The sequence below is a fragment of the Triticum urartu genome, chromosome 4, assembly GCF_003073215.2.
Source record: "Triticum urartu cultivar G1812 chromosome 4, Tu2.1, whole genome shotgun sequence".
NCBI lineage: Eukaryota > Viridiplantae > Streptophyta > Magnoliopsida > Poales > Poaceae > Triticum > Triticum urartu.
The window spans coordinates 21193837-21209783 of record NC_053025.1 but is presented as its reverse complement, the minus strand read 5'-3'; the positions used below and the strand labels follow the sequence as shown (position 1 = coordinate 21209783).

Below are 15947 nucleotides of genomic sequence, written 5' to 3'. Positions count from 1 at the left end.
ACACTTGTGCTTACAAGTAGCACCATGATCTTCATGATAGAGAGTCTCTCATTATGTCACTTTCATATACTAGTGGGAATTTTTCATTATAGAACTTGGCTTGTATATTCCAATGATGGGCTTCCTCAAAATGCCCGAGGTCTTCGTGAGCAAGCGAGTTGGATGCACACCCACTTAGTTTCTTTTGAGCTTTCATATACTTATAGCTCTAGCGCATCCGTTGCATGGCAATCCCTACTCACTCACATTGATATATATTGATGGGCATCTCCATAGCCCGTTGATACGCCTAGTTGATGTGAGACTATCTTCTCCCTTTTTGTCTTCTCCACAACCACCATTCTATTCCACCTATAGTGCTATATCCATGGCTCACGCTCATGTATTGCATGAAGATCGAAAAAGTTTTGAAAATGTCAAAAGTATGAAACAATTGCTTGGCTTGTCATCGGGGTTGTGCATGATTTAAATACTTTGTGTGGTGAAGATAGAGCATAGCCAGACTATATGATTTTGTAGGGATAGCTTTCTTTGGCCATGATATTTTGAGAAGACATAATTGCTTTGTTAGTATGCTTGAAGTATTATTATTTTTATATCAATATGAACTTTTGCCTTGAATATTTCGAATCTGAATATTCATACCACAATTAAGAAGATTTACATTGAAATTATGCCAAGTAGCACTCCGCATCAGATATTCCTACTCGAGGACGAGCAGGAATTAAGCTTGGGGATACTTGATACGTCTCCAACGTATCTATAATTTTTTATTGCTCCATGCTATATTATCTACTGTTTTAGACATTATTGGGCTTTATTATCCACTTTTATATTATTTTTGGGACTAACCTATTAACCGGAGGCCCAGCCCAGAATTGCTGTTTTCTGCTTGTTTTAGGGTTTCGAAGAAAAGGAATATCAAACGGAGTCCAAATGGAATGAAACCTTAGAAAACATGATTTTCTCATCAGATAAGACCCTCCGTCAAGAAAGCCACGAGGTGGTCACGAGGGTAGGGCCCCCCTAGGGCACGCCCCCCTGCCTCGTGGGCCCCTCGAAGCTCCACCGATGTACTTCTTCCTCCTATATATATCCGCGTACCCCCAAACGATCGGGGACGGAGCCAAAAACCTAATTCCACCGCCTCAACTTTCTGTATCCACGAGATCCCATCTTGGGGCCTGTTCCGGAGCTCCGCCGGAGGGGGCATCGATCACGGAGGGCTTCTACATCATCATCCAAGCCCCTCCGATGAAGTGTGAGTAGTTTACTTCAGACCTACGGGTCCATAGCCAGTAGCTAGATGGCTTCTTCTCTCTTTTTGGATCTCAATACAATGTTCTCCCCCTCTCTCGTGGAGATCTATTTGATGTAATCTTCTTTTTGCGGTGTGTTTGTTGAGACCGATGAATTGTGGGTTTATGATCAAGTCTATCTATGGATAATATTTGAATCTTCTCTAAATTCTTTTATGTATGATTGGTTATCTTTGCAAGTCTCTTCGAATTATCAGTTTGGTTTGGCCTACTAGATTGGTTGTTCTTGCCATGGGAGAAGTGCTTAGCTTTGGGTTCGATCTTGCGGTGTCCTTTCCCAGTGACAAAAGGGGCAGCAAGGCACGTATTGTATCGTTGCCATCGAGGATAACAATATGGGGTTTTTATCATATTGCATGAAACTATCCCTCTACTTCATGTCATCTTGCTTAAGGCGTTACTCTGTTTTTAACTTAATACTCTAGATGCATGCTGGATAGCGGTCGATGAGTGGAGTAATAGTAGTAGATGCAGAATCGCTTCGGTCTACTTGTCTCGGACGTGATGCCTATGTACATGTTCATACCTAGATATTCTCATAACTATGCTCAATTATGTCAATTGCTCAACAGTAATTTGTTCACCCACCGTAGAATACTTATGCTGTTGAGAGAAGCCACTAGTGAAACCTATGGCCCCCGGGTCTCTTTCTCATCATATCAATCTCCATCACTTTATTATTGCTTTTCTTTTACTTTGCTTTTACTTTATTTACTTTGCATCTCAATACCAAAAATACCAAAAAAATATTATTTATCACCTCTGTCAGATCTCACTTTCGTAAGTGACCGTGAAGGGATTGACAACCCCTAAGCGCGTTGGTTGCGTTGAGCTATTGTTTTTGTGTAGGTACGAGGGACTCGAGCGTAGCCTCCTACTGGATTGATACCTTGGTTCTCAAAAACTGAGGGAAATACTTACGCTACTTTGCTGCATCATCCCTTCCTCTTCGGGGAAATCCAACGCAGTGCTCAAGAGGTAGCATTGTGTTCCAAGTAGCCACCATATTTTGGACTTAAACTGATCAACGCTTCAAGAGTAAAACATTAGTCCCTTAATCTTATTGTCATGAATAATCAAAACCCACTACGGGGCCTAGATACATTTTCACTCTCCAACCAGCATCGCTCCCCACCTCCCTTTTTGGCGTGCCATGATCCACAACGTTGTTCGGGTTAATAACGGTGGCATCACCTCATATTTGATTGTCCTTGGATCCATTCAGTTTATTTTTGGGGAAATGGGAATTGTAGGATCAGAAGTAGGTCTAGAGGGGGGTGATTAGACTACTTGACCAAATAAAAACCTAGCCTTTTCCCAAATTTAAGTCTTGGTAGGTTTTAACAACTTAGCACTAGTCAAGCACTCAACCTACACATGCAATTCTAAGAGTATAGCAGTGGAATGTAAATCATTGCATACGAAGGTAAAGGGAGGGGTTTGGAAAGGCAAACGCAATGTAGACACGAAGATTTTTGGCATGATTCCGATAGGTGGTGCTATCGTACATCCACGTTGATGGAGACTTCAACCCACGGAGGGTAACGGCTACGCGAGTCCACGGAGGGCTCCACCCACAAAGGGTCCATGAAGAAGCAACCTTGTCTATCCCACCATGGCCATCGCCCACGAAGGACTTGCCTCACTTGGGTAGATCTTCATGAAGTAGGCGATCTCCTTGCCCTTACAAACTCCTTGGTTCAACTCCACAATCTTGACGGAGGCTCCCAAGTGACACCTAACCAATCTAGGAGACACCACTCTCCAGAAGGTAATAGATGGTGTGTTGATAATGAACTGCTTGCTCTTGTGCTTCAAATGATAGTCTCCCCAACACTCAATTCTCTCTCATAGATTTGGCTATGGTGGAAAGATGATTTGAGTGGAAAGCAACTTGGGGAAGGCTAGAGATCAAGATTCTTGTGGTTGGATTGGAATGTCTTGGTCTCAACACATGAGTAGGTGGTTCTCTCTCAGAAAATGAATGCTGGAAGTGTAGGCACGTTTTGTGCCTCTCTCACAAATGGAGAGGAGGATGGAGGGGTATATATAGCCTCCACACAAAATCTAACCGTTACACACAAAAGAGCCAACTCGGTCAGACCGAATGTATAAAATCGATGAGATTGATTTAGTTCAAAATGTGAACGTTGGGTGTTTCGGTGGGACCGACATGGTCAACTCGGTGGGACCGATGAGCTAGGGTTAAGGCAAAACTTGATCTTGGTTTGACCGATTACTTCAACTCGGTGAGACCGATTTCAGTAACAAGCAACCGGAGAGTTGGTCAGGCAAACTTGGTGGGACCGATCGCTCCTTTCGATTATACCGAAACGTTACGAAAGAGAAATAGAGAGTTACTGCAAACTCGGTGGGACCGATCGCTCATTTTGGTGAGACCGAAATGTTACGAAGGGAAACACAGAGTTTCCAGTCCCATCTCGGTGAGACCGAAATCCCTATCGGTGTGACCGAACTGATTAGGGTTTCTGACTATGGCTATGTCAAATAAACTCGATGGCGCCGGATGAATCAAATCGGTGGGGCCGAGTTTGACTTTAGGTTTAGGACATATTTGGATTTGAAAAAATGGTTTGAGGCTTTGGAGCATACCACTAAGCATTTTGAGCAAGTAGACCATTAAGCAACACCTCATCCCTTTTTAATAGTTTTGGCTTTCCTATGAACTCAATGTGATCTTAGATCACTAAAATAAGAATGAAGAGTTTTGAGCTTTTGTCAATATTTGTCCTTAGCATTTTGAGGGGTCCACATCTCTAGTCCATGCCATGCCAATCATTGAACTTAATCATCTTAAAGGGATATTAATTCAATGAGTTATATATTGTTATAAATTACCAAAACCACCTAGGGATTAGTTGCACTTTCAAGACTTAAAGTAAAAAAAGAAATGATGAGAAGAACGAAAGCAAACCAAAAGTTGGAAACCTGTTAATATGCAAGCCTATTTGGAGACAGGAGAGGGCTGCAAACCTTCCTTCGCTCTAGCAATGGGTGAGAGGGCTCGGGGAATGCGCCAAAATGATATTTTTGCATGTTGTGTAGTACATTTCAATCCTCAAAAAATGCGAGTTTGGAACTCTAGTTCACGAAGACATAGCCCGTGGACAACCAATGTGTAGACAAAGCTCTTCAGTCTTCATAGACCTTCATTGTGGCAATTTTTATAGTTAAGGTGGAGGATGCAAGGGGGTCACAAATGGTGCTACAACCCTGTCAGCGAAAGAGGATTTAAAACGAGAGAAGAGGGTGACAACATTGTGCTTAGGACCATAGACATTGATAGTTCCAACGCCCATGGCACCAAAGACGGAAGAGAGTGACGAAAACTACGGTTGCTCTGAATCAGCGGTCAGAATCAACAGTGTGCATTGCTCCCTATGTCACCTCCTATTTAGGAGACAATTGCATTCTTTTATATTTGTCTCTCTCCCACTCCATCCATACCGAAGTCATATATATTTATGAACAGTTCACGTCATCATTTTGTTTTATTTTATTTTTCCTTTTTTTTAGTTACATGCTTCACCTCACTATCCAACTATTTTTTCTATCTATGCAACTCATCCACATCAATAAATCATGCATGTTTGGCACATCGTCAACATGCCATCTCATCATAGCCAATCATCACACGTTATCTAATCATTAGCCTCGCTTTTAACAAGTGTTCCGGCTGCAACGCGTTGGTTACGTTACAGCTGTAACTGGAACTCATTCGAGTGAATCTAGCTAGTCCTCCCAAAATCGAGCGAACCTGGGTTAGGCATGGATCTACACTCAATAAAAGATAGGTTAAGCTGGAGTAAGCTCAGTAATGTTGTAACAGGTGCTAGCGCTACAAAACAAAGTAATCTGAGGTTGGCATGCTGACAAATTTTCAGTGATGCAAGCATGTTACTTTGTGGTGGTCAAAAATAAGATGCCTGCTACATTCTTTATATATCCGGTACTATAAAGGTGAAAACATTGCACGATCAGCACTAGGATTTGTGAATTGATGTTGTTAGGTAACCCAACCAAACTCCATCATATACCCTAATTTGTTATGTGATAGTTTTGACCCTCGTATTCGCTACATCACATCCGCGATACAAGTTGGTAAGCTTTTCTATTTTTTTTTTAGCACTACAAGTTGGTAAGCTTTTCTAATTCACTTTGGAGCGGCAAAGGTACCTTGTTTCTTTTAGTTTTGAGTGAATTGATTGACCTGCGGAAAATTAGTTCACAACAATGTCTGTCAATCCTACATTTCACGTTCAACCTTGCAAGCAAGATGAAATTCTAAAATGATCTGAATCTCCCTATTTAACCCACTCATAAAACATGCAAGCATAGCTTAGCCTTCAACTAACATTAGAGATGACATGACAAAATAAGCCCGAGCCACCAAAACCATCAGAATTGTGTGCAGGTAATGAGGTGATTTGTGCGCACACAAACCAACAACCTTTTGGAGATTTGTTCCTACTGTACGTCCCAACATCAAAAGATACGATTAGCACAAAGCTTCTGAGCATTGCAGCGGAATAGATATCTGGAGTCCAATCGCAAACAATTCCTTTCTCAACCAGACAAATGCGTAAGCCCTTTACGACATGAGGGGCCACACTTCAGCGGGTCAAACAATAGACCAAATAGATACTTTGTTCCATGAGATGCCATTCCACAGGCCTTAACATTTACTCTCTTTTTTCTCAAGGTCAAGGAGCACAAAAAACAAACAACGGGACATTTTTATTTACAGTGAACACAACCTAAGTCAAACGGGAACATCTATGAGGCACAAAAAGGAGCCAAGGTGACATACTTACAGACTGATAATACATAACTGGAACCCGAAAATGCTCAGCAGCTATCTTTTCCTTCCTTTTGGTTAGACAAGATATATTTTCTCCATATTGCTGAACATTTCTGGAGTTGTGCAGACCTCAATCAGCTTAAAGTTGTGATCGAGCACATATGCACATCACACAGGCCACATGTACAGATTTGGAATGTTCAGCTTAGTTAGCGAGGTTTAAACATCATATACAGCCATGCGCTCCTCGATGGGGTTACGGCAGATTGGACATCTTTTGCACTTCTCAGCACATGACCTATACAGCAAAGAAAAATGGTAGCTTCTATTTAACAACAAACTGAAATGTGCAGTCGAAAAGATTGAGTAGGCAAGAGCAAGAGGCCGAAGCATACTTGCATAACGTTCTGTGCCGGCAGGGAAGTATGACCATGCATATTTCTCCCTCGTAGCAAATCCTACAAAGTACCTTCTCCTGAAACGAACAGAATTTGCTTGGCTTTGTCAACAGAGAATGAACGACATACCAGACAGACAACTTTGATTCCAATGAAAAGATGAGCCTGGACAAGTGAGACAAAGAGAAAGTACATTTTGAAGCCTTTCATATTCCTGCTGGGTAGACTTGGTGATTTCAGATTGCTCTCCCAACGCTGCCTGGAGTCTCCAAACCTAAAAGTGAACAAGTAGGAAAGTTGTTGCTTTTGTTGATAATCACAGGTAGTGAATAAAACTCTAATGTGGTGAATAAAACTCTAATGTGGTAAATGATTATAGAATCACAAAACAGTAAAAGGGATACCTCTTCTGCTAAATCCTTCTTGGGCATTTTCTTTACTACCTCAGGCGGGTAACCAGAGAATGTATTGTACCTGAAAACAAAGATACAGCAAAGTAGTTCAACTAGTTCAGAGACTTTATAAACATTGACAGACAAATAGCAGCATACTAAGCAAATTAACGTAATTTATGAGTTCGTATGAATGAGCTGAAGTAATACCCGTTAGATTCAGTATAAAACAGCCGAGCTTGCTCTTCCTTGCTCCCTTCATCAATAGACCACCAACCAAGAAGCCTGAACAATATATATACGAAGCTACCATGTCAGAAGTCAGCATGAAGGCAGAATACTTACATTGCTCCATAGTGGATCGCCAAATATAAGCGACTTAATTGGGGCTAGGGTAACGAATTGGTACAACTTTATGTTTTTTTGCGTGTCAGTACCAAGTCTGTGCAGACCGTAACAAATCCAGCTAAACCTCATATAAGCCCATTTTGACAGGGACCTGACGAGCAGGGCCCACTTGTCAGGTGCCAACATTTTGCAGAAACCCCCCTGCTTTATATTTAATCACGCAAAAGCCCCAATTTGCTTTTAAAAGGCCATTCTCCCTGACCTCACACGCCTTCCATCACGACAAGCTCGAGCCAGAGCTCACCTCCGCCGGCAGCAGCAGCTGCGCCCCAGCGCCGCCCAGCTCCCCCTTCCTCCTGTTCCTTCTCCTCCTCCTCACTCCCGGTCTCTCATCTCCCTGTCTCTCCCGGTGCAGGCCATCGACGAACGCCCGAGCTCCCCCACCGCCGATCTGGACACTATCCGCCGGAATCCTTGCACCGTCGGCCAGATACGGTGCCCCGCAGCCAGATCCGCCCATTCCCGCTGCCCGCAGCTCTTTTCCTCCTCAGCTCCCGCGAGTCCCATCACCCTCGTTGCCTGGTCATGATTCGGTCGCGTGCTGCTGCCTTGACCGTCCCGAGCGCGCGTACGAGCACCCTGGCTGCCTCGCCCGTCCCCAGCGCGCGTACGAGCGCCCCGTGCGCCACCAGCACCTTCGCTGCCCGAGCTCGCCATCACCATGACCTCCCGATGCACCTCCACCATTGCTTTTGATCGTCGGCGACCAAACCCCGACGCGCCGACATGGCACACTTAATTAGGGACTAATTACTCTGTTAAACACACCCCTGAGTCTGACATGCAGCCCCACAAGTAAATTAGCTAAAGTTATTCTTCTGGTTAGATTAGTGTTATTCCCAGGGCCCCACATGTCAAGTTTTGACTCGGCAGAGTCAACTTTGACCCAGCCCCCCAGGCCCATTGGCGTGATTAAATATACAGCAAGGGGATTTTCTGCAAAACAACATGCCATGTCAGCCCCTGATAAGCGGGCCCTGCTCGTTAGTTTCCCTGTCAAAATGGGTTTACGAGGTTTAGCTCGATTTGTTACAATCTGCCCCAGGCTTGGTACTGACATGCAAAAAAAAACGTAAAGGGGTACCAATTTGTTATCCTAGCCCCAATTGTGGTACCAACGTGCAATTAACTCAATATAAGCCAATAAGAAAATAAATTGATATAATAATAGCTCATGGTAACTATCAGTTTTACCTTGACCCGTGGTGAAGAAAAGCGAAACAATCACGGACTTTTGATGATACTGTAAGGTAATTCGGACTAACTGGTCCATTACGCAATAGCAAAACAACTTTCTCCACCAATCTTCCTATCGAGAAAAGGACACCAGCTCCTTGTAGAATAAATAGTGGGGAGAAAAGAGCAAATATTGGAATGTAGCGAGCGCTAGGTGGTGTACCCTGAAAAGCAGATAAAATAAAACTACTAATCATAAGAGGGAATTGCTAACAGCAATAAGGTCATGAAGATCATTACGGATCAAATCAGTTTTCTAGCTAATGAAGCTAATGAAGGGGTATTACTTTTTACTAAACGCCCTAGTTAAATTCCAAAGATCTGTTCAGATTCAGTAGAATAAGTTGCCAATGTTTTCCAGAATTCAAATAATATGTTCTTTCGAAAGAAAGGAAGCGTTTTTCCCCTGGCAGTTTTTCATCTGCCCAGCATCTAATAGTAGATATGACCCGTTAATATCAACTATATTTCCTACGTAATATATGATTTGAATGGCATGTACCTCCAACCGCATACAAAGCAAAACTTGGAAAACCACCAGCGGTATTTTCATGAGATGACCTCCTATGTCTGGAAGACCACAAATCCTCTCTTGTTCATGGTCTTCTAGTGATGGGAGGACAAGACCACTCTCCCAATCACGATATCTAATAGCTGATGATGATGAGCTAGCCTCCCCATGAGTAGGAGGCCTATGAATCATGGGATTAAACCATCTTGTACAAACAAGAAAAGCAAAACACTCTGCGATCCTGTATAAACAAGTTGATGGGTTAGACTATTAGACATACTAGATGTTAAATAAGAATTTTATTGAGGTCAGTCTCACCCATAATTTATAAATAAATCCCACCATCCCAAGGCACCAACATCACCTGCCATATGTAATAAGCCAATATTATAAATCATATCGTGCATTAGAAGGAGGCCCAACAAAAAATTATTAACTTAGGTAATGCTTTGGGAGATCTGATAGAATGTAACTCCTACAGGTTCAGGAAGTATATAGGTAGTAGAAACTACCTATAGAGCACAAAACCTGCTCGGCAGTCTCAAAACAAGACTGTCTCAGTTATAACTCCTAAGTCACCCTTCTACTGCTCTAGTAAATAAATAAAAGAACCTTAGAAAGCCTAGGTCTTCCATACTATGGAGCCCTAGCATTGTACTCCCTCCGTTCCTAAATATTTGTCTTTCTAGAGATTTCAACAAGTGACTACATACGGAGCAAAATGAGTGAATCTACACTCTAAAATATGTCTATATACATCCGTATGTGGTAGTCCATTTGAAATCTCTAAAAAGACAAATATTTAGGAATGGAGGGAGTAGTAGCCATGTGCATAGAAACAAGATTCAACTGTAATCCAGAAGCACAAAACAATTGACCAACGGCATATGTTCTTTGTTAATTCTATGGTAAAGGCTTTGAGGAACTAAGGAGCTGCCTCAAAACACCCGCTAGTTTATAACCATTGAAAAAAAATAAGATGCTTGGCAAGACAATAAGATACTCGTTCTTATATGATGTAACAATTGGAAGGCGAGTCAGCAGACTTTACCAGATAACTTGAGAAGTGTGAAGGTTGTCGCAGCTATAAGAAACACCATAGAGATTGCGACCCAGAAATGCTGGTTACAAAATCAAAGGCATCTAATATAAGATAAATATTAATGGCTGTACTGTAGTTAAGATAAAAAAGTGTATTTTGTTTACAATTTGTGTAGTCAAACTGTAAGAATGTTGACAGTGATATACAACAGAGTAACATATGTTATGTTGAATGTGAAAATGCTATTCAGACTTATCTTTTAAAATACTTCCACATGGCTGTGTTTTATCAATTTGCACTCAAACATTCACCCAGTTTAAAAAACATGTCACTCTGGGATCACGCAAAAAAATGTCACTTCGGGACACATTCAGTCGAACTTCTGCAACTTTTCTACCAATATCCTTCAAATAGTACTCCCTCCGTCCAGAATTACTTGACGCTCAAATGGATGTATCTAGGATGTATCTAGCACTAAAATACATCTAGATACATCCATTTGAGCGTCAAGCAATTCCGGACGGAAGTAATTAGATTCAAGACTGGATACTTGAATATCGTTGTGTTTTAATCAAGTCTTTTGTGGAAAATGCCCATTTTCTGACCTTCAATTATTACTCAAGTTCAACTTTCACCCATAAACTCCAGACTGTCTAGAATACACACTCGAGCTATGAAAACGCCTAAAGCACGGCACTCCACTAACCTAGGAGGGTTTTTCCCTGATGTGAGTAACCTATTTGGCAACTGATGCTGACGTGGCACATTGCAGCATCCTAAATAAAAATAGTTGGTATTACTAGTAAGTTTTCAAATTATCTCTTGCCTCGAGTGTCATCCAATTTGACATGCATTGCTTACATAGCACATTGGCAACAAGCCAGCAACAAACCAATTAAGTAAGCAAATAAAAATAGCTGGCCTCACACGTAGGTCTCTCTGCAACTCATTCTGTGGCCAACATTGTTGTCCTGAAATATCTTTGGTGAGCCACTTGTCATCGGCCGATCGGCATGCGCGCAGATCCATGCACGGCAAAGCGGTATCATCAATAGCCCAACCGAACGCACCACTAGCCAACACAAGTGAGGTCCCCTTCCCCAAATCTGGGTGTAATCGCTAGCCCAGAGCAAGCCACCTCTGTCAAGGCACGGCAAGCTGGGCGAACTACATCGAGATGACAGCAACGACCCTCCCCCCTGCTCGAGCGGAAGCAAAATCCAAAATAAGGGTGTGCAGGCTCTGGTCTAGATCCAAGTTAGGGCTGGGCCTGCTCCTCCCTACTACCTCTGCTGAGGCTCACTCTCTTCTACCATGTCCAGGTAATAGAAGGAAGAGAGGGCTGCAGATGATAACTGACATGTGGCCCCTCCATCATCAATTTAGCTAACTGTTTTGTAGACTGTTCAGCAGTTTAATGATTAAAGTGATAGTTGAACCTTCGGAGCTTGATATCTCTCAGTTGGGTTTTTGAAATATTTTAGAATGGAAGTTAGTGGTTAATGTTTAGGACACTGCCAGTGTCCAAAATAATATGATCCTGCCAACTAAAGAAATTATGATTACCAGATAAATAAAGTGGGCAAATTTGTATTCTGGAAGCTATCAATGTGTGAACCGACAACTGAAGAAGAGGGTGTTAGTATAAAAAAAGGGCAGCCAGATGCACGTAGCTCCCGCTTGCGCAGGGTGACTCGAACCCGTGACCTCATGGTCAAAGGCAACAGCTTTACCGCTGCGCCAAGGCTCCAAGAGGGTGTTAGTATGTTCATATAATTTGACAAATTGGGCACTACAACTAGAGCATCAATATCAAAGAGAATGAAATGATCCAACCATACATTTGGTGAATTAGTCCTGAGGTTTAACAATTAACTGACATATTTCTGCAATGCATTATTTCATGGTGAGTTGATGCAAGACATGTCAACAGCTGGGCCAAGTTTGTGATTTGTGCTACATAGAATAATTCAAATCTCTGTACAATCTGAAAGAGGCTGTATAATGTATTCAATCTAGTAATTACTTTGCATCACATCATTATATTTTTATTTACAATCTGTTACGAACAGAAATAGAAAGTTACCAACGAAACAAAAAGTTAGGTATCTATTGCATGACTTTCAGTTCTGTAAGTGAGTGGCATCCGTATCAAAATACTCCCTCCGTCCCAAAATAAGTGTCGCTGATTCAGTACAAAGTTAGTACAAAGTTGAAAGTTGTACTAAATCAACGACACTTATTTTGAGACAGAGGGAGTATTTCTTTAGCATTATTTTTCCTTGTGAACAAAAGGAGATGTTGTAAATATATGTTCACTTCAGGGAAGAAAATTTTGAACTGTGATTAATTTCAAGAAGGTTCCACTTTCGGATCCACTAGTACGAGAAAACTTACAGGAAGCGTCTCCCAAATAGCTTCGTCGCTCATGCTTTCTTCATCCCCTGGCATTAAAGCTTTACACATTCTGAACAACAGAAAACACATAAAAGGAAACATATACAAGTTAAGATCCATAGTTACTACAATCATAATTATTGTCACATAATAACAAACTATGTTACGGTTGATAGTATACAATTCCATCCAGGGTGGTCTTTTAAAAAATAAGGTCCAAAGTTACATAACTGAAGCAGCTAAGAAGGGATTGAAATAACAATAGTTTGAAGAATTGGATGCCAATTTGCATAATGATGATTACAACTACAATTCATAACTTCAGGGTGAATACCATCATCTTATTAGTGTGTATAAATGGAATAAAAAATATAATTAAATAGAGCTGTAGATATTATAATACATATCTATTGGAATAGAGCTGTACTTTATACAACTCTAAATGCTTATTTTTACACACCAGTATCAACCAGATGTATACGATTAATCTGCACCATTGCAATCTATACCCACCAAAAGTAAACGATATAGGTCTCCGTTTTCTTTAAATAGTGTGGGAATTTTAAGTCTCCTGGAGCAAACATGGAAGCTATCTAATCTAACAGAACTCTAAACTCAGAATCAGTGTCGTTGCCATTTTCAATGCTTAAACTAAAATTCAATGTATTGATACTTTTTCTAACACATCAATTTGGGAACGGAGACAACCATTTTACTCAGAAACTTTGTTCTGGATGAAAAATAGCGCACAAAAGGCATACATTGAGAATGGAGAGGCAAGAAAAGTGAACAGACAATTGGAATTCCTTCATGTTGTTCTAAATTAGTGGTACCATCAAGGTTTGACCAATTACTAGACAGTTGTTAGCTAAAGCAGCAATCAGCACTGAAGTTTTTTAACCGGGTAAAACACTGAAGTTGAATGCGGATTCCACACCTGGGTGCATCTGCATCATTTCAAAACTGCAATTTTTACATTTCAAAAATCTGTGGAGAAAAACATAGATGTACAACATGCTATGACATGTACACTTGCAAAAACATTATGAAAAAGTATGATCATTTGTAAATTGTACCACAAATGTGTACACCTATAGCTGCTAGGTTTGAAATCATCTGGTCTTATTAGGACAGTAGACATGTAGTTATATTTTTGCACGAATTTTTGCAAATGCACATGTGGTACAAGTTTGATTTTTTGTCCAGTATAGAACGCAACTGCACCCATGTGTATGAAGCCAATTCCCTACTTAAGCTGCCCTAGTTGAATGGCTCTTGTGTGAGTGGGGGTTGTGCGAAAATGGATCTAACTGCTTCTGATGGGTGCACACCACATTAGAAATGTGGACAGATTATTCGTCTAGAATTCCAGATATAATCTGAGCAAGGTAGAAAGTTACAAGAATGATGAGCAGGAAGCACTAACATATATCATTATCATGACAGCTTTCACCTGTGCTCGTTACCTAGTCAGAAGAAGAACCTACAATCTAACAGGATAAACTATAATAATTTCAGCCAAACTTATTACAGATAATGTAAGCAAGGAAACAGGCAAATCCACTTAAATTCATGCATAACATTGCATCTGCGTATACGTAAAAATGGAAAGTAGAGTACTACTATGTAGGCATCAAAAAAGGAGAAGATATCTTACCTAAAATTGTCAACAAGAATAATCACTTCAAAAGTCAGCAGAGGAAGGAACACGATCTTCATGTCAACAGCTGGATGATTCTTAACTGTGGAAAAACAAAGGAAAGACAAGGTGGGGGGGTCAGAGAATAGAGTAGGGATAACAATAACACCAAACCATAAGATATGATTTGACAAAGCTTCATTCATCTAGCAACTTCAGCATGTACCTCTTAAACTTTCAAGATATATGCAAAGAAGCAGCTCGAAGGCGATTAGCAATGGTGCTGCAACAACAGAATGACAAGGAGCCCACTACACATAGGGAACGGACTTGTCAGATACAATGCACGGCAAACAAACAACACTTGCATACGCATATGCAACAACAACAAAAAACTGCCCAAATCAGTACTAAATCTTACATGACGCCCATGAGGTAATGAAGGGGCCGGCATTGAAAACCTTCCACGGGCAGCCACTCCATGAAATAGCCATAGCGGGATGAATATAATCCTACGTAATCGAAATAAGAAGGTGATTAACAATTGATGTTAGCTTTGTCACCGCACACACACAAACCAGCCATGTACAGTAGAGCTGGGTTGCCTTGATTAGCGATGTACAGTACAGTTGGGTTGCCTTAATTATATTATATTGATATCAGAGCTCAAACTTCCTAGAAACACACAGCCATTGCGAATTAACAAGATCTCAAAGTCACGAAATTCAGCAGGGAAGCTACAGCCAGAAGCGCACTGGGTAGCATGAGCTAAATTCCAACCTGAAACACGGGCAGGCACGATTTAACACTAGATCACTCTCCCTAACTCATTCCTAACCAGAGTAACTCGCCCCAGGACAGATCAGTGCACCGCCCGAATCGAGCGGGCACAGGGAGTCTGACCGCGGAGCGAACGCGGGCATCCGCATCGCTGGACCCTCTAGACTGAATCTGCATCCCGCGGAAAGGGAAACAGAGCAGCAGCTCGCGCCCCGCAACTAACCAACCAGGGTCGACACCAACCGGCCGAATCAGATCGACGCGGCGGCGAGCCGGGGGCGCGCGGGGAGCTAGCTAGGGTTTACGGGGCGTACCACCAGGAGGAGTCGGTGCGGCCGTCGACCCTGAGCGCGAGGAGGAGCGTGAAGCAGAAGAGCGCGGCGTGCGCCGCCGCCGCCTGCGCCGTCTTCCCCACCCCCGCCCACGTCTGCGCCCGCCGCCGCTGCATCTCTCCCCCGCGAAGCCTCCACTCTTCTCCTCCCTCTCTCAGCTCCGCCCGCGGTGGGTTGTCAGGGTGGGGGGAGGGAGTAATGGGGGATAAAGGGAACGAGGAGGAGGGGAGGGTTTCTCTCCTTCTTTACTCTCTGGCGCTGGACTATGATTGCTGGTTAACAAACAGGGCGGTACGGTCCGGTCCGATCCTCTCCCCCTTGTCTCCACCTCCGGTGTTATCTCAGCAAGTTTTCCGGTGGTATATCGGGGAGGACGGATTGGGTTGGGCCGGGTCGGATAGGGCGGAGAGGAGGGAGGGAGTGCGTGCGTGCCCGCCCGTCACTTGCGCTCGCTCGGGGAAGCCGACGAGCCGGATATTTTCTGGGACGGCTCCCGCGTCCCCTCGTTGTTTTCCGCCGTAGATTCCTGCGCTTTGTTTGTTTATTCTTGTTATAATTTTTTATTGTTCGCTCGTTGGTGGCTCCGCCCGCGGCCCGACCGAACGCCCGCTCCGTCCGCCGTCACGCACGGCGCAGCACGCGTGACGCGCAGCGCCGGCGACCGGCGCAAC

The 15947-nt window shown here is 42.7% G+C and overlaps 1 protein-coding gene across 1 annotated transcript; it reads right to left on the bottom strand.

The window, feature by feature from the left end:
• Nucleotides 1-5989: 5989 nt before the first annotated feature.
• Nucleotides 5990-15619, bottom strand: LOC125550371. Its single transcript, XM_048713352.1, has 14 exons — nt 15259-15619; nt 14586-14676; nt 14391-14475; nt 14183-14267; nt 12526-12595; nt 10138-10207; nt 9405-9450; nt 9078-9327; nt 8534-8739; nt 7142-7216; nt 6944-7013; nt 6733-6813; nt 6537-6616; nt 5990-6439 (listed from the first exon to the last, which is right to left on the bottom strand). The coding sequence occupies exons 1-14, from the start codon at nt 15390-15392 to the stop codon at nt 6361-6363; spliced, it is 1422 nt and encodes a 473-aa protein (XP_048569309.1). The 5' UTR covers nt 15393-15619; the 3' UTR covers nt 5990-6360.
• Between the last annotated feature and the right edge of the window lie 328 nt (nt 15620-15947).

Bases quoted from the DNA above. Each gene is read 5' to 3' on its own strand.
- LOC125550371 (XM_048713352.1), bottom strand. From the start codon at position 15,392: ATGCAGCGGCGGCGGGCGCAGACGTGGGCGGGGGTGGGGAAGACGGCG. The intron at 14,677-15,258 runs GTACGCCCCGTA...TCGATTACGTAG, and splicing joins CGCACCGACTCCTCCTGGTG to GATTATATTCATCCCGCTAT. The intron at 7,217-8,533 runs GTAAAACTGATA...TATATTGTTCAG, and splicing joins TTTCTTCACCACGGGTCAAG to GCTTCTTGGTTGGTGGTCTA.